The sequence below is a fragment of the Canis lupus genome, chromosome 5 (assembly GCF_048164855.1).
Source record: "Canis lupus baileyi chromosome 5, mCanLup2.hap1, whole genome shotgun sequence".
NCBI lineage: Eukaryota > Metazoa > Chordata > Mammalia > Carnivora > Canidae > Canis > Canis lupus.
In genome coordinates this window covers 1,903,184-1,926,459 of record NC_132842.1, presented here as the reverse complement: position 1 = coordinate 1,926,459, position 23,276 = coordinate 1,903,184, and the positions used below count along the sequence as shown (strand labels likewise).

The 23,276-nt window shown below is 41.7% G+C and overlaps 1 protein-coding gene across 31 annotated transcripts in view; it reads left to right on the top strand.

Moving 5' to 3' along the window:
* PARD3 (par-3 family cell polarity regulator) overlaps nucleotides 1-23,276 on the top strand; it is a 649,441-nt gene that overhangs the window by 456,163 nt on the left and 170,002 nt on the right. For 28 of the 31 annotated variants that reach the window (XR_012030741.1, XM_072825188.1, XM_072825191.1 and 25 more), the window contains one exon: nucleotides 491-722. Coding sequence is in view for 30 of the 31 variants with exons in the window: in XM_072825188.1 (XP_072681289.1) it covers nucleotides 491-722 (232 nt within the window). In the remaining variant the exon portion in view is untranslated. Of the gene's footprint in view, nucleotides 1-490; nucleotides 723-5,576; nucleotides 5,694-23,276 lie in introns of those variants that run through there. The other 3 variants (XM_072825196.1, XM_072825197.1, XM_072825195.1) reach the window with 1 other exon arrangement.

The window sequence follows — 23,276 nt, the reverse complement described above, 5'->3', positions numbered from 1 at the left end:
ATACAATACACAGGAGCCTTAGGAGTCAGTGCTGTGTGATAAGCACCTACTAATCCCTCTAGCAGTGCATGCTCTGTATCAAGGAGGATGTTACCCCTAGTGAATCAACATCTCGCCAGGAAACTGCTTCTCTCTTATGTTGGCATGTGATCTTCACATAGGAATACCCATGTGCATAGTAACCATCCACATCATATGTTCAATTTTAATCCTCCTGAAAGTAAATAGCATTGGGGCACCTGCCTGGCTCAGTCGGAAAAGCATGTGACTCTTGATCCCAGGGTCGTGAGTTTGGATGTAGAGATTACTTAAATAAATAAAAACTTAAAAAAAAAGTAGCATTGTAGTCCATGTTGATAGCAGGGTCAAACCACAGTAGAAAATGTGGGAAAGCAAAATTCACACATATATTTTAGCCTCCTTCTCTTTGTTCTTTTGGTTCACTATGTTCCTTATCCATTTTTGTTTGTTTGTTTGTTTCCTTTCCAAGTGGAAGAAGACACAGAAGAAAGTTCAAGATCAGGGAGAGAGTCTGTATCGACAGCCAGTGATCAGCCTTCACATTCTCTGGAGAGACACATGAATGGGAACCAAGAGAAAGGCGATAAGATGGATAGGAGAAAGGATAAAGCTGGCAAAGAGAAGAAGAAGGACAGAGACAAGGAGAAAGACAAAATGAAAGCCAAAAAGGGGATGCTGAAGGGCTTGGGAGACATGTTCAGGTAAGTCTTTACCAACTCAGAGCAGATCATCCCTAGACAGATGTGAGCATGAGGTCAATAAAAACACAGACTTGAAAATCTTGTCTTTGAGGTCCACCAAAAATGTTTTCTCATGTTCAGTCTTTGCTCTGGCACATGTAATTTCTCAAGGATTTCACTTTAGTTATTTCAAACCATGGTAGCATCCTTAAAGATGATATCTTGCCAACTACGTAAATAACCATGGAGAGGAAGGAAAGACAAGTCTCCCTTTTAGCTATGCATAAGAGTAAAAGCCCCAAGGAGACAAAGAGCTATTAAAGCAGGGTTTGTTCTTTTGTGTGTGTGAACAATGATTCATTATTTAAATGTAACACAGAGCTCAACTTAGTGGTAGCATTTAAAGGTTCATTAATAACAAGTCTAATAAAAAATGTTACAAATAGAGCTTCAATTAAGCTGTGTTGATTAATTTAATACTTATTACTTTAGTCTGTAAAGATTTCATTAAACGTAGTCTCTGGCTGTTTCCTGACAGTTGTTTTTGTGTATCTAAATTATACTCTGGGATTACTTAGCATATCGTTTTTTACAAATCTGTACTACACAGTAAAAGTGACAAGTCGTTCAGAAGTTGCACTGAAACTCTCCCATAAACGTTCATCTAAGGTGATTTATAATATTCAGGCATTTAATGTTAAATATAAAGATTGCTCGATTGTTCCATAAATTACACCTCTAAACATATCAAGATGAGGGTTTCAAATTGAAAACATGCAGTATAGCCACTTGACTCTTCAGAAAATAGTTCCTCTGTATTAGGGATACCTTCCTTTTAACTTCTTTTTAATTGTAAAATGTGAACAAGAGGGTTTTTTTTTTCTTTTTCCCATGGAATTTTCTTGATTTATGAGCATGAGGTTGACCTCAATAACTCAGGGAGTTAAAGATACGTCAGGCCTGCAAAGTTGAGGACTCGAGGCACAGACTACAGGCCATACAACAAAACAGATGTGCTCTGTACATGTCTGATTAAGTCGAGTGCATAGAAGAAGTAAACTATCGACCTAGATAAAACAAAGCCTGGTCTAATAGTGCCATTAGCTTTAGTGTAAATATGATGGGATTTCCATCTCTGATGCTTCACAGCATTGGGATTTTCAGTTTTACATTAGAGTTTTTCGTGTTGATATAATATTTTTGAATGCTTTTTTAGTCAGATCATCGTTCTTCATTATATTCCACATCTAAGAAAGCCTATCGGATGAAATTGCTCTAACTGCCACTTTATTTCAGTTTCTATGTGAGCCAGGGGGCTTTTCTTTCTGTATATGCAGACTGACAGCTCGTAGGCTGGCACCTACATAATGCACGGACATAAGACCATTGCCCGTCAGTGGAAATTTAAGGAATATGTACTACTGTCTTCTTTAAATTAGAGGATATGAGTACCTGAGACTTACACATTCCTTTTTTTGTTTTGTTTTGTTTTTTTTTAAGATTCAATAAAATAGTGCAGCCATGGGTCCTGGTTCCCTCCTAAAAATCTCACTGAATGCCTCTTAGTTTTCCTTCATAAGCCAACATTAATCTGATACAGTGCTTTGTTCTTCTCATGGAATAAAAAAGCAGCAAATTTTGAGTGTGTTTTTATAAAATATGTTATTTTCATTTTTATTATAAATTGCTTTGTCTATAATTTACAACTCCAGAATAAGAGAGGCCTTAGGGTAGAGTTTTTCCTTTCCGAGATCAGAGAAGTAGATATTGTGGGGGGCCATGGGGACATGCATGTTTCAAAGGTATCCTGAATCCAACAACCACCTTTTTGCTGTAAAGCACTATATGATGTTTTCTCTAGACCAGATTCTATAGATTATACCGCAGTCTGTAATGAAAGCTAGCTTGGTGATAAATTTGTAATTCAAAGGTCTGCATGTTTTCGAAAACTAACTTCTGTGTTTAGGTATAGGGGTTAAAGAGGATTTGTTTGTTTTCCTAAAAAATTAGCTTGTATTCTCCCAGTGTTTAAGAATAGCTTTAAAGAAAATCACTGATGTTCGTACTTTTTGGGAACATAGCATTAGTGGTTTGCTAGAATCAGCTCACACTGGCTTGTGAGAGCCAATTGCTCAATGTTTAGAAATTTTGCCAAACGTTGTTGAACACAGCCATTATAAAAATTAGTTAAGTTTTATAAAAATCAAAAGCAGTATTCAGAATTTATGAGTTCCTAATTATTTTATCACCTTTTACAACTATCTCTGCTTTTGAGGTCATTTACCCCTCCTGCATTGGCATGATGCTAACACTTTATGTGCGTGTGCAAACACAGCTCTCACCTGCTCAACCTTTAAGACATAATGTTGCTGGTTGAAAATGAGCCATGTAGGGAGAACTTATACCAGGGAACTATATGAGTTCCACAAAACAGAGCTGCTTCTCTAAAGAGAACAACATGCCACCAAGTGAAGGATGTGTGTATATACATTATACGTGTATCTCTTAAGTAGAGTCTCAGTATCTTGTCTAGTTTTCTTGAATGTGGCTGTTTTCCAACTGGTGCAAACCACTGCTTCGGTCCTTTGGGAAAGGGTTGAAGTTTGCCAAACACTTCTCCTTGAAAATGATCTGAGAATAATTTATTAAACATAAAATAAGTTTTTTGTCTGATTCTTGGCTCTTTTTTTTTTTTTTTTTAAGATTTTATTTATTCATTAGAGACACAGAGAGAGGCAGAGACAGAGGGAGAAGCAGGCTCCTCACAGGAAGCCTGATGTGGGACTCATCACATGATGATGAAGCCTGATGTGGGATCTCGGGAGTATGGGATCACTCCCTGAGCCGGAGGCAGATTCTCAACCACTGAGCCACCCAGGTGTCCCTGATTCTTGGCTCTTAATCCTTTCTTCACACCATTATTTTATGTTCTTAGTATTGGAGAAGACTTCTAAAGCATTGTTAGATTTTTCAAAATATTTTGTAACTACCTCTTATACTTTGAATCTCACTGTTTGAGACTAATACACTCTCAGATTGTTCCTTTTTTCTTTTTTTAACAACATAGGGGGATATAGTCCGATTTTAAAATTAGTCTCTTCCTTTCATTTTGCTCTCTTAAGGAGAAGAAGATGTGATTCCCTTAGCAATGTTGCTTTTAAATAGCTTAATCAAAATGCATATGCGCATTTCTTAGGACAGTTTGTAAGGAGGTTCAAGTGCAGCTGCCCAACACCGGCCTGAAGGGATATGTGTGTCAGTGTGTGAGCGTGTGCTTTTGTGTGTGTGTTGTTACGATTTTGTTTCCTCTTTTTGGTTCAGATAACAGAAAGAAAAGGCTAAGGGTCAGGGACGTTAAATATTGAGAATCTAGCTTTCCGGGCATATTGAGCTTTTTGTCTTTAGTCCTTCGAGGAGGTAATAATACATTTTCCTTTAAAAACAGGCTCATGGGCTCTCCTCCTCAAGCCTCCCCCAAACACACGCACTTTGCTCCTACCCCTATAGATTGTCTATGATTTTTGGTTAAATTTGAAGAGAGCCAAATATATGGAGTCTGTTTTTAAAAGGATATCAGAGGAAACTGTGGCATGTTGCGTAGATGTTTTTATTTACTGGTATATACAGATGACATGGTTTTCTATTTCACACATTGAATAGTAGTCACAAAGATGATTTAATTATTGATAAACAGCTCTAGGAAAGAATATTTTGAGTCCTATGAATCACTCTTCTGTTTATAAATTATGGAGTACATGAAGTGCAAAAGCTGTCTTAATACAAATTTTAAATCACAAATTCAAATCTATAAGAAATCAAATAACAAATGTAAGGTGTTTTATGGTTGTATGAATTTCTCATTGTATATGTACTACATCTTTTGCACATAAGGAACTCCTGTTGCCTTAATTAAAATGGCTTTGTATCTAAGAAACCTGAGTTGTGCTTACTGAATAGGTAAACATGACGTGTAAATGTCATCATTCTTTGTGCAAAGTGTGGAGCAGAGGGAGGGTCTGGAATTTTGAGTCTTTGTTTATGTTGATTCTCAGATGCTTGGCTATTCAAATTTAATACTATAAAATATTTTTTAGAATTCTGCAATTGTATGAAATTGTACTAATGAGGGAAGGAACTAAATCTGTCCTCTAGAAGGAGAGAGATCTATAATTTGTTTCCAAGGCGTTCATTTTTGAAGGAAAGGGACAGCATTTGTCAGCAACGTGTTTTTGCCTTAGTTTCCATCTTCAAATGACGATAATCCACAGAATGATAAAACCTTAAAATACTATTAGGACAGTGTTCTCAGACAGTAGCGTTAAAGATGATGTGTTGCCCTTTTTCCAGCCCTGGAATATATATGATTTGATATTGCTTTGCCTAAAAGATTAGGATGGTTCTCTTTTGAATATGGTAGAATTGTCCCCACTCTTCAAACTGGAGGTTTCTTAGAAAGGACCTTCCCATGCATGCCGCAGGTTCACTTTGTGCTTTTGTCCCTATGTGATGGCTGAGAACCTATTGCTGTAGGAAGCTAAAGCAAAAGTAATGTTGCAATGTTACCATTAAAATCAAATCCTCCAATTACAGTTAAAATGATTACCTGGTTCCTTGCAGCACTGTTTTATTCACTTCTGTAAGAGGAAATGGGTAATTTAGTTTGAAACCTTGTTTGGTTGAAATCAGATACACTGCTATCTTTTCCCTTTTAGATAATGATAGTTTTCAGAATACAATGAACATGATCAGATTTTAAGACTTAATGTTGTAGCCTGGATTACACTCTAAACTTTGAGAGAATAACAAACAGGAATGACTGTTGCTTCCCTTACCTGTACTTACTAACTGTGTGTCTATACCGTGTTTCTCATTTAGCCTTGCCAAACTGAAGCCTGAGAAGAGATGAACAACAAACCAGATTCAAAAAGGTCTTGAGAAGCACATATTGCACAGTTGATTTTTAAAACAAACAATAAATTTACTTTTAATGAATTCTTAGTGGCTGTTGACGAATTTTGTTTACGACATCAGCAGTTTTGATGGTCTGGTAATTTCCATATTAATCAATTTGGAACTTTTTCATCTTGATTTCAAGCTTGGGGGTTTAAATTACTGCTTGAAAAGGCAGAGAAGTGTTTTTTCCTATCATTTTTACTAGCCCCTTTTCATAGTGGAAAACCATAGTCTAGCTGCTGGCGTATTCAGAAGTCATCAGCACACACCAATCCCATGTTAGAATCTGCTTTCAAGACGAAGTAATGTACCAGTTTGGTTTCTTGTATAACATGGTGGCTGAGGACACAAACAGGTGCAGGTGAACAGTTCAAGGGCAGGGAGGCCTATGGGTTGGGACTATCACCCATAGTTGATAACCAAATTGGCAAGGTTGCCAGGTACTTTTGAGCAAAGTTTAGTCCGTTTGTAGGTTAGAGGGTTTAGACAAAAGATAGGAGGTTAGGAAAAGAGGTATCTGTGCCAGGGGGTGGCTAACCCAGCAAGTCCTTCCTGGGAAAAAGTAGAGATACTTTAGCAAATAGTAATTCTGAGGTTTGCTAACACCCCAGGGAGCTAAGAGCACACACTCTTTTATAACAGTGTTTCTGGAAAGGGTCTACCTGACTGAGGATTGTAATCACACCTATCTGAACAAGCAGGTGGGTCTCAGCCTGTCCTTCCTTTAGGAGGAAGCCTTCTGCTTACAAGAAGCCTTAACTCAACACTTCTCCATTCTTCATGTCTTCAGAATTATAGACAGGGCTCTATCTAGTTAGCTTTATTCTCTGAGAACGCTGGGATTGTATTGTACTTGAAAACAATGTGGTGATGAAGCAGAGAACCATTTGCTAAAGGGTGTTGTGGAGCTGGGTTGTGTGCCAGTGAGGACAGGACTTTGCTCAGACTTGGCAGCAGCTGCAGCCCAGCCTCACCCCCTAGCCCCGCCAGGCAAAAGCCCTCACCTGTATCACAGGAAGGAGGCACCTATAACCATGTTTATTTGTTGATGTCGGAAATAGCGGGGCTCATAGATTTTTATGGCTCGGGCCTAATTGCCCTTTGGGTGAATGTGACCAGTTTCACATTGGCACTCAGTCTACCCTGGGGCTGGTTTAGGGAATGCAGTTAAAATACATCTGTGGAAATGTCTACCCAGCTATATGAGAGACAGGCACAATACTTTCCAATAGAAAAGAAGAACTTAACGAGGGGTTTTTGCATAATTTTACTTGTTTTCTCCTGGGTGAGCTGGACCGAGACCGGCCTTCTTGTGTGAAGACACGTACTGGGAGGATCCCTCTGGATAAGTTTCAAATTTGTAAATCCCAAGGATTTAATATATGCTTCTTCTAATTCGAGTGGAAACAGAGGTTCCCATTTTTAACACAGGAAAATAAGTGTCAGACTGACCTGATAGCAAAGCCAAGTTCTAGGGTAGCTGATATCATCTTCTTCTAGAATTATTCTTTTTTGTTGTTGTTAGCAGTTTTAAATAGAGAACCTCTGACATCTACAGCACGGAAACTGACTGCGAGGGAGCCAGAGGAGTCACAAAGCATGACGGCTAGGCCTTTCTAAGACCTTTCCTGATGCTCCTTAATGCTGCTTTTCCACAGACCTGCAGCGTGAATATAGAATGCGAGTGTCAAGGATGACACCTACTTTATAGTCTCTGTAAAGCAAACCTTTTCGTAAAAGAAATTTTTGACAGTTCTGAGATGCTAAGTCAATTTCAATTCCAGACGGTGTGGAAAATGGAATCTTTTTTTCTGCAATTGATGTGAAAATTGAAGGCTAGTGACTATTCACTCTCTAATAACACAGGGTAAATAAATACTATCACACCACTGAAAAATGCACTGGAAGACAGGCCAAGCTAATGACATTTATCAAAACATGTATTGGAAATATTCTTTCTGAATGTTTTTATTTGTTACCATTAGAGGTTCTGCATCTTTCACATTAAACATAATGGACTCAAGTACCTGGTATTCCTAAATATATTTTTGTCAAGCCACAAATTATTGTATAAAGGTGATTGTTTGATTCTTTCAAATAGTATTTTAAAGAATTCGCTGGGGAAGTGACCTCTTACATAATTGAATGTTGGATGGTTTTCTTCTGACCTATTTAATAATAGCCAATTTAGAAACAAAAGACTAAAATCGGATTAAATTCCCTATCATAGTGAATTGGCCGTGTCTCCTGGTAACCTTTCTGCTTGCATGTTTTGTGGGCTGGATGCACCGCTGAGGGCTCCCCAGGCACCCAGAGCAGAGCCCAGAGCAGCTCTGCACTCTCTTGCCCCATGGGCATGGCTCCAGCGAGCCTTTCGGGGGTCCCTGCAGAGTAGGGCAGCACTGCCCTGCTCTCCTGGGTCACTCCCGGCGCCCCCACGTGGCGCTGTCCCTCCCCCAGCTTAGAGTAGAGTCAACTCCTACCTCGTGTTCCCGCCTATGCATTATCACAAACCCTTTGAGAAATGTGCATTTGTCATCTCCATCTTCCTGTTCTCTCTTAAACTCCCTTCTTTGAAGCCCCAGCCCCCTCGCCCTCCCCCCCATCCCCCGTGGCCTCTTCACGGCTGAGTCTCCCCTAGGCCCTGCCTTGGTCCCCCGGACCTTGGTGTGGGGGCTCCTGGGCTCCTCTGAGGTCCCCCAGGCCGGGCACTCGGCCTGTCTTCTGGCCACTCTGGGTCGTCCTCACTGTGGGGTCTGAGCTCCACTCTGCCCCTCCGGTACCGGGGTGCCTCCCAGACTCAGTCCTTGGTGCTTTTCTCTCTTTCCCTTTGCAGTAACACAGGATGTTTAGATTCGTAGGAAACGGAGCCTCCAAGCTCTAAGTACAATCTATGGGCAGGTGACCCACAAATGCACGTCTCCTGCCCGCGCATCTTCCGTGATCTGTACGTGTGTGGGTCCTCCGGCTTCTTCACTTGCTCGCTTGAACGTCGACACCTAGCGTGCTGCCAACTCACTTCCCAGTATTTCTTTCCTCCTCAGATAATTGCAGCTCCAGTTTAGGTCACTTGGTTAGCTCTGAAGCCTTCAGGTAATCCTTGGCTCTTGGGTTTTCTGCACATTCCACATCCAGTTTATTCATGAACAACAACAAAGGCCCATTTACTTCATCATTTCTACAGAGCTCAGGAGCTCTGGTCCTTCAGTCCCCGCATCCTGTCTCCTGCATGTCAGCAGCGATCCTCCAGCCACCCTCCCTGCCTCCCCCTGCTCCCCTGCAGTATGCTCTCAACACAGCAGCTAGAATTCACATCATCTCGTTCTCCTCTCTCTGCTCAGCCCCTGGCAGGTGTCCAAGTACATTCAGAGGAGAGGTCGAAATCTGTGGAGTCAACTGTTGGGCTCCCCCATGACTTGTCTCCCACCTCCCACCCCTCAGGCCTCGCTCCTTCTCTTGCCTTTGTGAACCTCACTGCAGTTGCACTGCCCCCCCCAGCCCCCCTGCCCAACTGTGGGTCTCAGCGCCTTCGTCCTTGCTCATCGTTCTACCTGGAGTAATCTGTTCTCGGCTTCCCATAGGTTCATGGGTGTCCGCTTTTGGGGGTAACTCTCCAGCCTCGCTCAGCAGCACTCCCTCCCACCCTGTCACTTCCTGTCCCACTGTTTGGCATCACTTCTCTGTGCACTCACTACTGCCTCACATGCCATGTTATCACGCGTGGTGTAATGATTGGTTGCCAACAGCAGGCTGGGTTAACCTTGCCTCTGCTGTACCACTTGCAGGCTGCGTGGTGCATAGTCAGGGCCCAGGAAGCCCAACGGATGTCAGGGTGCCCGTACTCCGGCTTCCGGTGGCCAGTCTCTGCCTCTAGGCCTGAGACTTCCAGGCTGTGGCAGGAAGCTCTGCTGCTCTGTGCAGGACTGCTGGAGGGCCTTGGTCATGACCTCCGCAGTGTACTCGTCAGCCAGTGTGAGTCAAGAGAGCCACTGCCCTCGCTATTTTGTGTGTACCCCAGGCAGAGAGGCCAAGCAGCACCCCCTCCCAGCCCCCAGAGTTTGCCTGTGGCATTGAGCTCCCCTTGGCCACAGTGGTAACAGGCTTGAGACACTGCTTTTGGGCTGCCTTTCCCTGCACATCCCGTCTTCACTCCTCTACCGCTCCGTTAAACTAAGCCCTGAATCCTTATCTCAGGATCTGCTTCAGGCCAGACTGTTGAATGAATGAATAAATAAAGTTCCCTGAGTAAGTGGTGACAGTGTATGTGATGAATTTCTACCTGGAGTAATTTTACAGCTTATGACAAGCTACCACACCAGGGCAGTGCTGCTGTTTGCTCCCATCGTTGGAAGATGATGTCATTTCCAAAGCTTGCCTGTGACTGATCAAGACAGTCCCCGGAGAGCAGGCCTTTTCACGCTCCATAGGTCTGCATCGTGTCCTTTGGTTTATTGTTCAAGTTACCGTTTTCCCTGCTCTTAGTAGCCATAAATGATTTAAGTATTCTCCATTACATCAGACTTTTTTTTAAAAAGGTACAGTTCCAAATTGAAGCTTTCATGCCAAGCAGTATCTTTGAGGGGGTCACAGATTCAAGCAAGGAGTAAATGTTAAAATCGCCCTATTCGTGCCTTCCTTAGCCTTAAAATGCCAGGCTCTGGAGATGGTGTAAGATTCTGTCTCTAAAAGAAGTCAAACCCTCATTTTACTCCTCAAGAACTTCCTGAGCAGCAGAGTGAGCTGGTGAAAGGTCCCTCCCTTCTGAAGGCCATGCCCATATAGCCCTTTACAGGCTGGGTCACCTGTGGGCACCACCACAGACAGATGGTGCTCTGGAGCTCTCCCCTTTCCCTACTAGCCGGGTTGGGCGGGGGGCACGGAGCTAAGCACATGGGGGCCAGCTTCCTGAGGCCTAGGATAGTCTGATTCTTTTATTTATTTATTTTTTTTGGATAGTCTGATTCTTAAATGAGGTTTATCTCCTTAGTTGCTCCTGCAATACCATCTTTAATTTTCCATATTAAAGAAATATTAAATATTATATATTGGGATATATATCATATGTAATATTATACTATATAATATAACTTTCATCTCTTCTATGTTAAAAATACTGCCTCTTTCTGGTTCATGTATGAATTTCAGTCCTAAAAAAAAAAATAGTAAAAGATCAAGTTTACACTCACTGTCCAAACACAGGAACGGGGGCTTTGAAATGAAATGAACTGATGTAAACTAACTGCATAATGTCCCTGCTTTCTGTATTAAGGCTTCTCTATTTCTACTCTTCCAGTTAATTTAGAGTGTTATCCACTATCACCTTGTGGCACCTGTTTCTGATTTTGTTGAGGAACATGATGGTCGTGAGGACTTCCCTAAAGAGAAGAGGTGTTCCTCATGCATTGTATTTCCACCAGTACCATGGCAAGCAGTTAGTATTCATTGAGTGTTGATACTGGTGGACAGTCCGCTGAGAACATTATTTCAATGACCTATTTAATCTTCACAATAACCCTTTAGGGTAGGTGCTCTTTTTAGTCCCGTATTATGGATAAAGAAGGTAAACACAAAGGTTCAGGGGGGTACTGATGACCAAGGTTACCCAGGGGTCGGGTCCAGTGGCAGAGCCAGACTGAGTGTGAATACCGGCCCACCCCTAAAGCCATGTTCCAAACCACTCCGCTGGGCTTCTTCCATCAGGTTGTACTGCCCTGGACCCTGTTTGAGAGCCAAGATTGCTAGAGGTTCATCATGTGAAGTGGCATTGCTAGTGTAGGCTATGAAAAAATAGAGATCCCTGCTGCTAGCTGGGAATGTGGAAGTTAGTATCTTCTGAGCCCAGCTTTTAAGTTTTGTTTCTATTTGATTTCTTACCGTCCTCTATCTGTGGTCCTTTCTCTCCCAGAATAGTTCGTAAGTTACTCAGGAATTTTGTTGTGAATTTAAAATTTACTAATTGCCATATCCCTTCTCCCGCACCTGACCCTCAAACCTGTCCATTCTATATCTTGAATGCTAGTGACGATTAAAAAAAAAAAAAAAAAAAAAAAAAAGAGGCTTTATGCTTGCTCTCTTCTTTCGAGATGGCCATATAGTCCTACCTGTTTTTATACCTCATTTTCCCCTTGCTGTATATTAACCCTTCTTATGCCTTCTTATCTTACTGTACTCCTGTTGTTTCTTTCATTTCCCCCGTTAAAACAATCGTGAGGGCATGTGTGTTTGAAGTCTTTATCTCCTCTCAAATCTTCTGATTTTTCCCTATGTTCCTGTCCTTTTCACCCACACCCTGTCAGTGCCACCTGGATCAGCAACCTTGCCGATCCTTGGGTGTGCCACAGAGACCACAGCTCGGTATTTAGTGCTCTGGCCCTTGGAAGACCAGTGGGGCTCGGCGCTTCCTGCCTCTCCAGCGCCTCTGCTCCTTACGTCTGTCTGGATCCTTGTACCTGGCCTTGGCAAATTTCCACTGCTGCTTGAAGAAAGGGAAATAATCTTTTATCTAATTCCTGCTTGTATCATGCTTTAGTCTTGGGAAAGCATCCCAAGTTTACTTTTGAATTCCTAGGATTTCAGGTTTCTTTTTTATTTTATCTCTTCTAGGGTATAGTGTTAAAAACATTTTTAAAATTGAGGAAATGATAGCACCAATTTAACCTTAATGAGGTTGATTGTGCAAGTTTTAAAAAAGTAAATTTTGAACCCATGGTAAGATAGGTATTCTGACAGGAGGACATGTTCCTTTGATGAACTTTCTAGTACATAGCAGCAGCCAGATGATTAGAGCACATTGGCAAAGCATTGATAATCATTTCTGCAGGATGTTGTCTGCTACCCACCTGAGTTGTCCCAGCCACACTGAGGGAAAGGAGATCGCCCTCAGATTTGGTTTGCTGCATCTCAGCATCCAGGTAAGTGTATTTGCAAATGGGCAGTAAATCTCCTGATGGGCAATCATATTCCAGCACTTAATGACAAGTGTCCTACTAAAGATTAATTTTCACTGCTCCTTTGCAAGCTGCTGGTGAGAGCCACAGATCTGAAGCCAAGGAAATGTGCACCCTGGTGCCTCGATGGGTGCTCCTGGCAGGAAGAGCCAGCTTCCTGACGTGGGGCCAGGGATAGGCTCCTGGCCCTGATCACTGCTGTGGGGAATGGCTTCACTCTCCTACTGTGTTCCCTCCTGTCTCCCCCAGCCAGCTAGAGTCGCATGTACTCTGAGGCAAGGCCAGAAAACATGCATCCACATGCCTTGTGCAAAGAACTGGGTCAGTGCGATGATTTCTGAGCCTTATACTTCTCACCTGGTTTCTGCTGGTGAGCAAGTGGGACTTTTCCAAGGCTTCTTATGGAGTATATGTGATTTCTTAGTACCTTTGAGGTAAAACCATTAATTTGTACATTCAACAAATGTTTACTGGAGGCTTTCTGTCTGCCAGGCACCATTTCAGGGGCAGGGATTTGGGGGCAACTGAGAGAAGACAGGCTCTGCCCCAGTGGCCCTTGTGGAGGCTCTGTGGGAGCTCAGAGCAAATATGCATGGCCCAGACAAGGAGTCAGTCACCTGCCTCCAGAAGATGGCATTAAAACTCAGATCCAAAAGATGTTCTCTCTTTTTCAAGGGTTTTTTTGGGGAAAAGGAGAATTTTGCATCAGTGGGATTCAGAGTCTTGATATGATCCTCAGCAAGAAATATATTTTGTCTTGCAAGCCAGTGGACGTACACACACAAGTAACTGAACGTTTCACAGAGTCGTCCTTGCCTCTGTGTCCTGTGCTCTGATTCCCCTGCTGAGAGGCAGCTGAGTAAGTGGTTAAGAGCCTGGACTCTGCAGTTAGATCACTTGGGTCCCATTCCCAGGTGTACACTCAGCAGCCTCAGGTTCAGAGCAAGTTAATTAACCTCTTTGTGCTTTACTTTTCTCACTTGTAAAGTGTGGACAATAATGGTACCTGTCTCCCCCCGTTGTCTGAAGCTAATATATACCAGGCACCTCAGAACCCCTCCTGGTACAAGAAAAAGAAAGTACTATGTGAAGGTTAGCTGCTTTTGACATTACTATTATTATTCTGTAATTTACTTCTTTGAAAATGCTAAGTGAGTCCTACCATGTCAATTTTACATAGCTAATGGGTTACAACACACAATTGAAAGATACTACTTAGGTGGTGGAAATCCTGTAGGTTTGCAGAGGATGGGGGTGAGGGATGAGCTGCTGGGGAGGCGGGTGGCATAAAGGACTCATGGTATAGTTTGTATCTGATGCTAGAACAATGAGAGGCCATTCAGGAGAATGGGTTGGTTAAATTTACATTTTTTAGAAAATTAATAGAGGACTGTAGCAACAATTTGTGGAGTGAACTTAGGAGCTGGCCCAAAGTGTATGCAGGGAACTCAGGTAGACAACTGTTGTAAAAATCATGGCCAGCCATGGCTGTGGCCATGGGGTCATGGATAGGATATGTATTTCTCAGGAGGAATCCGGGAGTTTGGTGATTGATAGATGTAAAAAATGAGAGAGAGAAAAAAAAAAAAACAGTAAGAAATAATTCCTATGCTTTTGGCCTGAGAAACTAGATTGATGGTGGTTACACTGACTAGAAAACCCTGGAGGAGCATCACATTTGGATGAAATGTGACCTGTTGAATCTGACTTGTACTTGTCTGCGGCGATACACCCCAGTGGAGATCCCTAGTGAGCAGGTGAGCAGGAGGGGCTGTGGATGTGTGGAAGTCAAAGACAGAAAAGGTGACATTTGAAACCATGACAGAGTATTCATGGAAGGGCTGTCTGGACCTGTGCGTGCAGGGAAGGAGGAGCAGGTGAAGGCCAGGGACCTGGGGACCCTTCGCATATTAGCTGGACCCCACCAGCTTCAGGTGGGGAGGGGAGTGTGATGACCAAGGAGAGGCTGCTGCAGATAAAAACCAGAAGATAATGATCATTAAAGTCGAGACAAGAGTATGTCTTGTATTAATTAGAAGGATATTGTGAACAGTGTTTCTGCTGAGAAGTCAGAAGTACTGACGGCCCTGGCTGCATGGGAGTTACTAGCGTCAGTGGGGGGTCTCTGACCGGTTGTGAGTGGTTACCCGTTTTATGTCATGTACTTTAGAGTTTCTGTGGGATGCCAGTAGAGACAGAATCTCTTGACCTTCATGCTTGTTCCCAGTTAAGGCTATAATATATTAATTCCTGTTGTAAGAAGCAAACTCTTTTTTTTCCAACACTCTACAAAACACAGAAAACTGTGCCAGATTTCTATATTTTTGAAGAAGAGAAATAACATGCTAAGTGACGTGTTAATCCCAATTGAAGATTTTCGCAAAGAATTACAGAAATTAGGATATGCAGGATTAATTTTTTTAAGTAACTTGTTACTGAAATATAACTTGGAAGAGAAACAAATTTAATGACTGTTTTTGTTGACTATGGGATCACTTCTTCAGTGGTGAGAGAATTTCTCATCTGTCTCTGTCTTATCTTTCCTCCTTTGTGTTGGCAGGTATGTCACTGCTGAGCATGTGACCAGAGTGAGTGTGGATCATGATGACATCAGCTGCTCTAAATTATAATAAGACCTTAGTTCCAATTTTCTCTCATGCTTACAGAACAATAAAAATACTGAGGTCAGATAAACAGCTTGCTTCCTCAAAGTGCCAGCTTTAAAATGACCGTTTTTGAAAGTCTTTTTTTTTTTTTTTAATTATGGCATTTAACCATTATAATACATAAGCAGGAATCCTCACTCCATGCTTACAGACATTTTCAGACTCTGTCTCCCAGGACCTGTTTTCTCAAAATTCACGAGGGCTTCCATTCCTGTGGCTTAAAAACAAAAACAAAAACAAAAAGCTGATTTACAGATATCTTTGTGTTTCAAGGCAACACTGTTCATATCTTATGTTCTATCCAACGGGATGTAAAGTTTTGGATATATTCAAGCTATTAATGCTTTATGTAAACTATTGAAATTGATATATTGAGTGTATGCCCATTATTTCTGGTTTGCTGCCTTTTCTGAAGGGTTCCTGGATGGGCTTTGCCTATCTGCATCATTTAAAAAAACTTTTTATTTTTTACAGGCATTTTTAATATTATTCATTCTATATGTTATGCACATTATAGTCATAGTTACATTCAAAAACGTTTCAACTAGATTGCTTTCTGGGAATATATTTCCCATGAAAATATAGAATTATGTGTATTTCCTGCTGTGACATTATTTTGATTTCTTTTATATTTTCAATAATAAAATATTATAAACTAAGTACTATTTTTTAAAAAGTAGAAAATGTACATAACTAGTTAGCTGGTTTTTGGTCATAGATACCATTGCAGTCTTTAAATAGTTTACTACTAAGATTTTAGATCTGCCTTCTCAGCTTTCATGAACAAAATAGAAAAAAACGTACATTACATTTTCCCTGTGGAACTCTTTTTTGGAAAGGTCTCATGTTCAAATATAGTTTTATCCATACGGGTCTTATTATCTTTACTGTCAAATCTTTATGCTTTTCTTCTTAGAGTAGACCCCTATCTGTTGAGTCTGGCAACATCCCTTTGAATGTTCTTTTTCTTGTGAGATGGAAGTTATGTCATTTACTAAAGCAGAATTTTCATACTATTTCCAGGTCAGCAGTGGGAAAACACCTTTTCGTTTCGAAGTGTCCTCTACTCTTCTGTATAGACATGCAGCTGACAGGCAGCCATCTAAGTTAGAGACGAACTCTTATTAGCAGCAAGGTAATAGAAAGTGTGCGAAGGTGCCTCCAGTCACCAACCGTAGAATACCCAAATAGCATCAGAAACAATAAGGAGAAAATGAAAATCATTTCTGACTCATGGAATGTTGTTTTCTTCTCAATTTCATACTCAAGAATCTTTCAGCTGGGTAGCTGGCCTGAAGAAATGAGGCTTCGTGTGGGTGGTTATTTTCACTTGTCTCCATTAATTCTGCTCTTGTACTCTTGGAAGGCATTGGCTCCCTCCTGCCACCCATCATCTACCCTGCATTGACTTTGAGGGTGACATGTTGAGAAGCAGATTAGTTTCTGGGAACTGTGGGGTTGAATAGTGAGGTATTGATGTGAGGATGGGGTCATTTACAAAGATGTTACAAAGAATGTTTTTTCCTTTTCTGTTTGGAACACCAAATATATGAAAGAAAACTCTCCTCCTTGCCTTTTTATCTCCATGACTTTATCTGTGACAAATTGTTCTGGTTGCAGCACAGACCCAAGTAACTGTCATTTAAACAAGACAAGGCTTGTCTCTGATTTAAAAGAAGCCTGGAGATTGGCAGTCCGAGGCTTGTGTGATAGGCCCAGAAGGTCAGCAATGCCACTACCTTCCATTTATTCAGCCAATCTTGCTATATTTTTCTTTATTTTTTTAATCGTGGTAAGATAGCCATAATATTTACCATCTTTAAGTGTACCGTTCAGGGGCATTAACATTCCCATTGCCACACAGCTATCACTACCATAAACATCCAGAACTCTCTTCATCTCACACAACTGAAACTCTGTGTCCTTTAAACACCAAACCCATGTCCCCTCCCCCTACCCATCATAACCACCATTCTGCTTTCTGTCTCTTTGAATTGGACTATTCTAGATACTTCATATAAGTGGAATCATATGACATTTATGGTATTTATCTTTTTGTCACTGGCTTATTTCACTTAGCATAGTATCCTCTAGATCCATCCATGTTGTAGCATGTGACAGAATTTCCTTTCTTTTTAAGGCTGAATAATATTCCACTGTGCATATACCTCACATTCTGCTTATCCAGTCATCTGTTGACAGACATTCAGTTCGCATCCATCTTTTAACTTTTGTGAATAATGTCATTATGAACATGAGCGTCTTAAACATGTATTTCTACCCCGGCTGTCACTTCATAGTTACAGCTCTAGCCAGCTTGTCAGAATTGTAAGCAAGAAGAAACAGGAAGGGGAAAAGGGAATTTTCAGGGGGGATTGGCCTCCTTTGTACAGATCATTCCCAGAAGTCCCATATCAAGTTCTCTGAGCCAGAATTTAACAGTAACGATAATAAATAAAATAGTTAATGTTTATTGAGAGCCTATTTGTATAAAAGAAGACTGCATGTATAATTCATATAATTTATTTCATTCTCAATATAAACCTATGAGGGTGGTCACATTTTACTAAAGAGGAAGTTGAGACTCAGAGAATTTAAGTGAGTTGTCCAAGCAGAGTGAGTCATATGGCTGTGCATCTCATAGCTAATAAGAGGCAAAGCTGGGATTTTGACCCAGAAATCTGGCTCCACTGTTTATACTCTTAACTACTGTCTTCTACTGTCTTCTGTTCCTATTCTCAAAGGAGGCTGGGGCAAGTAGTTTCATCTCAAGTAGGCATGTTTCCTCTCCCTACCAAATCAGGGTTTCACTCCAAAGCAGGAGAAGGAGAATGTGTGTAGGCTGCAGTTAGCAGCACCTGCTATGCAGAGTCGGCCACTGTGAATTACCTTTCTAACTCACTGTTTCTGGAGGTAGGTGGCCTCAGGCTTCTGAAATTGCAGCTGCTTTTCTACTGTTCACCGTCATTCCACTGTGCTGGCAAGAACTAGCCATGACTGGCTTAACCAGAAGGACAGGGAGTGGACCACAAATACTGGAAAATCTTCTTTTATCTACCACTTGAAATGGTCATGGTCTTCCCAACTTATCTTAGAGGAGCTTCCTAGACATGGAGGAAGGAATGAATATATAGATATTTCTGTACAAAATCACATCTATTATTTATTGAGTGGTGATTTCTCCCAACCGTGTGTTACATGCTTTAAAACATGATTGCATTTTATCTTTGCTACTATTTTTTATTAGCATTTTTATCATTTAATAGTGCCAGTTGTCATGCATCAAATAACCTATGTCTTTCTGATTCTGGAATACAAGCACTTAATCAGTTGATACATTGACTTTGGTGCCTTTTTAACCTAACTGGTTTGTTTGTTTTGAAGATTTTATTTATTTATTTGATGGGGGTTGGGGGGGAGAGAGAGAGAGAGAGAGAGAGCGCGCATAAGCAGGGAGGAGGAGCAGAGGGAGAGGAAGAGGGAGAAGCAGATGCCCTGCTGAACAGGGAGACCGATGTGGGGCTTGGTCCCAGGACCCTGAGATCATGACCTGAGCCAAAGGCAGACGTATAACCAACTGAGCCACCCAGGTGCACCGACCTAACTAGTTTTTATGGATACATTCCCCAAATGTACTTGGATTATAGCATGCTAGATCTTGTTTTCTGGGACTTAGTGACCTGCATTCAACCTTAACCATCTCAGTAGAAGATGATTTCCTTCTTTAGTGTTTAGGAAGTAGTCCTGAAATAAACGGGGCATTCAGGAGTGACGATATACCTTTTATTATCCTTTGAGTCCTCTTTTTAGTCTTTGTAAATAATGAGGATATTGCATTGAACTTAGTTGTTTATCTTAAACCCTAGCCAAGTGGTTCTCAGCCCCCAGGGTTTTGCCCCATAGACTTGTGGCAGTGTCTGATGACTTACTTGGTTGTCACCAGAGGGGAGGAGTGCTGGTGGCATGTAGTGGTTAGAGGCCACAGATGCTGCTGAACACCTTATGATTCATGAGAGACCCTCACCCCCACCCCACTGTCCCGGATGGTCTGGACCAAAATTTCAGTAATGTCCAGGTTGGAAAAACATTGCCTCTGACCAAGTACAACTGGTATGTGACATGTACTTGAGTTGTTGGTCTTCAGACGAGCTACCCAAAGGCTTCCATGTCTTATGTCTGGTTGTCCTTGGATTCCCCATGAGCAGCTCATTTCAGTTGTCATTCCATGTGGAAGAACACTGCCCTGGGCATTTTGGTGGATGCTTATGAGTTAAAATTACACTGAAAACATTCAAGTATTTTACACTCTTTTTGGTGTTTCACCATAAAAAATGCTTAGATAGTGATCTTTCTTAGATTTCAGTGTAGTACATAAATGTTTTACTTCATGGACTGGCAGCATACAGAATAACATGAAGAACCTAAGAGACATTTAAAAAGGTTGAGGTCAGTCTAAGGAGGAGAAGAGTGTTCTGTGATAGAAAGAACTGGGGGGGGGGGGGGGGAGGGGGGAATCCCTCAGCAGTTTGGTGCCTGCCTTCGGCCCAGGGCATGATCCTGGAGGCCTAGGATCGAGTCCCACATTGGGCTCCCTGCATGGAGCCTGCTCCTCCCTCTGCCTGTGTCTCTGCCTCTCTCTGTCTCTGTCTCTGTCTCTCTCTCTCTCTCTATGCCTCTCATGAATGAATAAATCAAATGAATGAATGAATGAATGGGGGATGTGGATTTGAAGCTCTGTCTGCCCAGCCCAGCCCTGCCACCCCCAGACCTCACCCGTCAGCCTCCAGTTTCCATTCACACATTTCCTTCTCATGTTCTTCTAAGAACTAAATGATAGAATATGTACGGAAAGCTTTTTGGAATTGTAGGATACTTACATCTGTCAGCTCGTGTTGTTAAGTTCTTTTCTCACCGTCTCTTTTCCCCTTAGATGAATTATTCCTGCGTTAGTTTATCAGTTTCTAGATAGGTATTCTGAGTGCCTTTGCTAAAAAGGATGTATGGGTTATTTCTGCCCTTTGGGGTAGAAGTATGTCTGTTTCTATTATATACTCTCCTCAATGAAGGGAAGTTTGCTAATACCCTGTGGTTATACACACTGATTTAGGCCAGACGGTTTCAAACGTCAGCCAAGGAAATGCAGCAGGATGATGTCCCATAAAAGCCACTGTGACTGGGGAGACTTGAGAATTTAAACTGATACCCGTGGTCCTGGCTCTGGTGCTGGGACAGTTTGTGGGACAAACAGGGCGCACTCTGCAGAGCTGCACATCTTGCCTCGTGCTTCAGTGAGGAGGAGCCTCAGGCCGCGGGGCAGGTAGTGCCGGCGAGACGCGCTGAGGAGACGGGGGGAAGCTGGGCTCGGAGAAGTCCCAGGCCAGTGCCCAGATCCACAGGTTCTATATTTAAACATGGTGGGTTGAGCTCTTTAGTCAAATAAGGAGAAATGTGGTGGTCGGCCCTTGTCACCATCCATGTTCCCTTACCGGAGACCGGATGGGAAACGCGTCTCCTTGTTCTGAGGCCTTGAGTCTAGCCCCGAGGCCGCCCCGATTTCGGGTCCCGCTGACCAGCTGTGCTCCAGGCTGCTGGAGTCACCGGAACTAGACCGCGCCGGGCGACCCGGAGCAGCCGGCCATGGCGCGGGCAGGGAAGGCGTCCTTTCTGGAGCACGGCCATTTGCCACGTTCTGGTGTCACACGGTCCTCTTCGGCGTGTGCGAGACTCCTCAGGCCCCAGGTGTGCTGCAGGAACACTGACTTGCCCCAGATGTGTGGCCTGGAGGCCTGTATTCCTTGAAAGGAAGTTGTGACTCGGGGAACCCGAGGGGATGGCTGGGGAGGCCAGGGAGGCTGGGGCAGCCAGCGGCCCCCACAAGACTCTGCTCGCCCCTTCCTGCGCCCAGAACTCAGTGCAGCCTGCAGCTCATGCCCGCAGGCCGTGCCCGTGGCCCTCATCAAATGTGTCAGCTCCCTAATATTAAATCTGCATATGCAAAAGCTGAAAATGGAAAGTCTGTGCCTCTGATTTACTCTGTAGAGAGCGTTCTCTAAGAAATGTGAATCAACAGAAATTGTTTCTTCTCATCAACAGAAAAAAGTGCTGACTGACACCTTAACTTTACAGATAATGAGATCTTTGGGGAAGTTTTAATCTTTCAAAGTTTCCAGGAGCTATACAAAAGCTCTGTTCCCCTCCCATCCCCCTGTCTTCAGTGACCATATTTTCCGCCTCTGTCACTTCCCTTTGCTCTGTAAACATAGAAGCATAGAACATATTTGAGAGTGTTTCAACCATACCTGGAACTAAATATCTCCTCTGAGTAGTTAAAACTTGGAATTTGAATTGCAGTGTGTATTTAATCGAGGGTGAATATTTCCAACTCAAAACAGATATTCTTAAATTGTCCAAGTTTGCATTGCCGCATAAGCATTTACAACTTGATTGTCAATTTGAGTATCAGGCCATGGCAATAAAAATTATTAGGATTATCTTTGGTACTAAGTGCTCCTGATTCTTTGTCCTAATAGAAAATAAAGGTGTAGAGTAAAACATTTTTCTACCTTTTACTTTTTCTTTTTTCAAGTGCCTTTTGAATAGATGTGTTTTTTGACTTAGGTCTCATTAGCATTTCTTATGGGGACGGCCTTTGGGGTAATACCACTTATTAAATTGTTCTGATGCTTTCGGAAAAGGAAAACCATGGTAACCAGATGTAGAGTATGATTATTTGCTTCTAACCTGGCAAAGTATTGGATTTAACAAAAGAAGCTTAATAGAAATGTTCAGATTGACCCTTCTCATCACTTGGGCTGCTTAGAGCCCAATCAATCTCTCATTATTATCAGAGTTATTCGAGCAAAGGCAGCAGTGATAGTATTTTTCATAATCACTTCTTGAGTCCAATGTAATTTGCAATTTGGAGTATTGTATTATGAAACAATAATGCATTAAAACGAACAGTGCAAGAATTAGGAGTATAGTAGTAAAGAAAGGATCTGGCGAAGTAGTTGTGTGAAAGGCACTTTCAAAATCATTGTAAGTGGACATGACTGATTTCAATGCCAAATTAAGCATTTAGAAAAATCAGAATTATGTGTTGTTTTTGCTATGTTTAGGTATGTATGTTTATTTTATATATATAATTTATTATAAAGTCAAAGTAGTTAAAGGGGAAACAAAAAATATATTTTGCATATTATTTGCATCTGCATGTTTGAGGTTTCGGGATTCATGTGGTTTGATTACCTGTGTGGCTATATGTTGAAAAAAAAATAAGGTGTATCAAGCCTTATAAAAATCTTGTGTGGAACAGTAATTACCAACTGACCCCATTTTACAAAGGGAATTTATTTGCTACAGAAAATATGTCATGTAGCCTATGAACTAGCTGATGCCTGAGAAGCTTTAATATCATAATTAAGATATATTGCCACTCATCATCTGTCCTTTTACTTGAATGGCTCTAACAGATTATAAATATTATTTCAGTTATTTATGTTTTTATCTTATGTTTTGAAGGATTACTGTGATTGCCTATTTCTTTTTTCTTATCTATCTAGATTCCATGCTCATGTGTGTGTGTGTGTGTTTGGGTTTGGAGTTGTTTTTAAGATATTTGGGACTTACAATGATTCTTGTAAAATTAAAATTGATAATGTGCTGGGTTCAATTTCTTCATTGTTGTTTTAATATTTCCTTGTTCATATCCTTCCAGGACTCCTGAAGTGTCATGTTACATCCTTGATTAGATAACAGGCTATGGCAGGGGAAGAGTGCACTTATAAGGACACTTAATAGAGTCCTGAAAAGGATGTGTTGTCCATTAAGGGCACACTGCTTGTCTAACGTCTGTTCTGGCTTGGTTAAGTAGAGCTAGGCTATTCTAGCTTGGTTAAGTAAAAGCTGTGGTTTTTTTGTTTGTGTTTTTTTTTATATTTTAAAATATTTTTTTAATTTTTTTAATTTTAAAGATTTTATTTATTTAATCATGAGAGACCCAGAGAGAG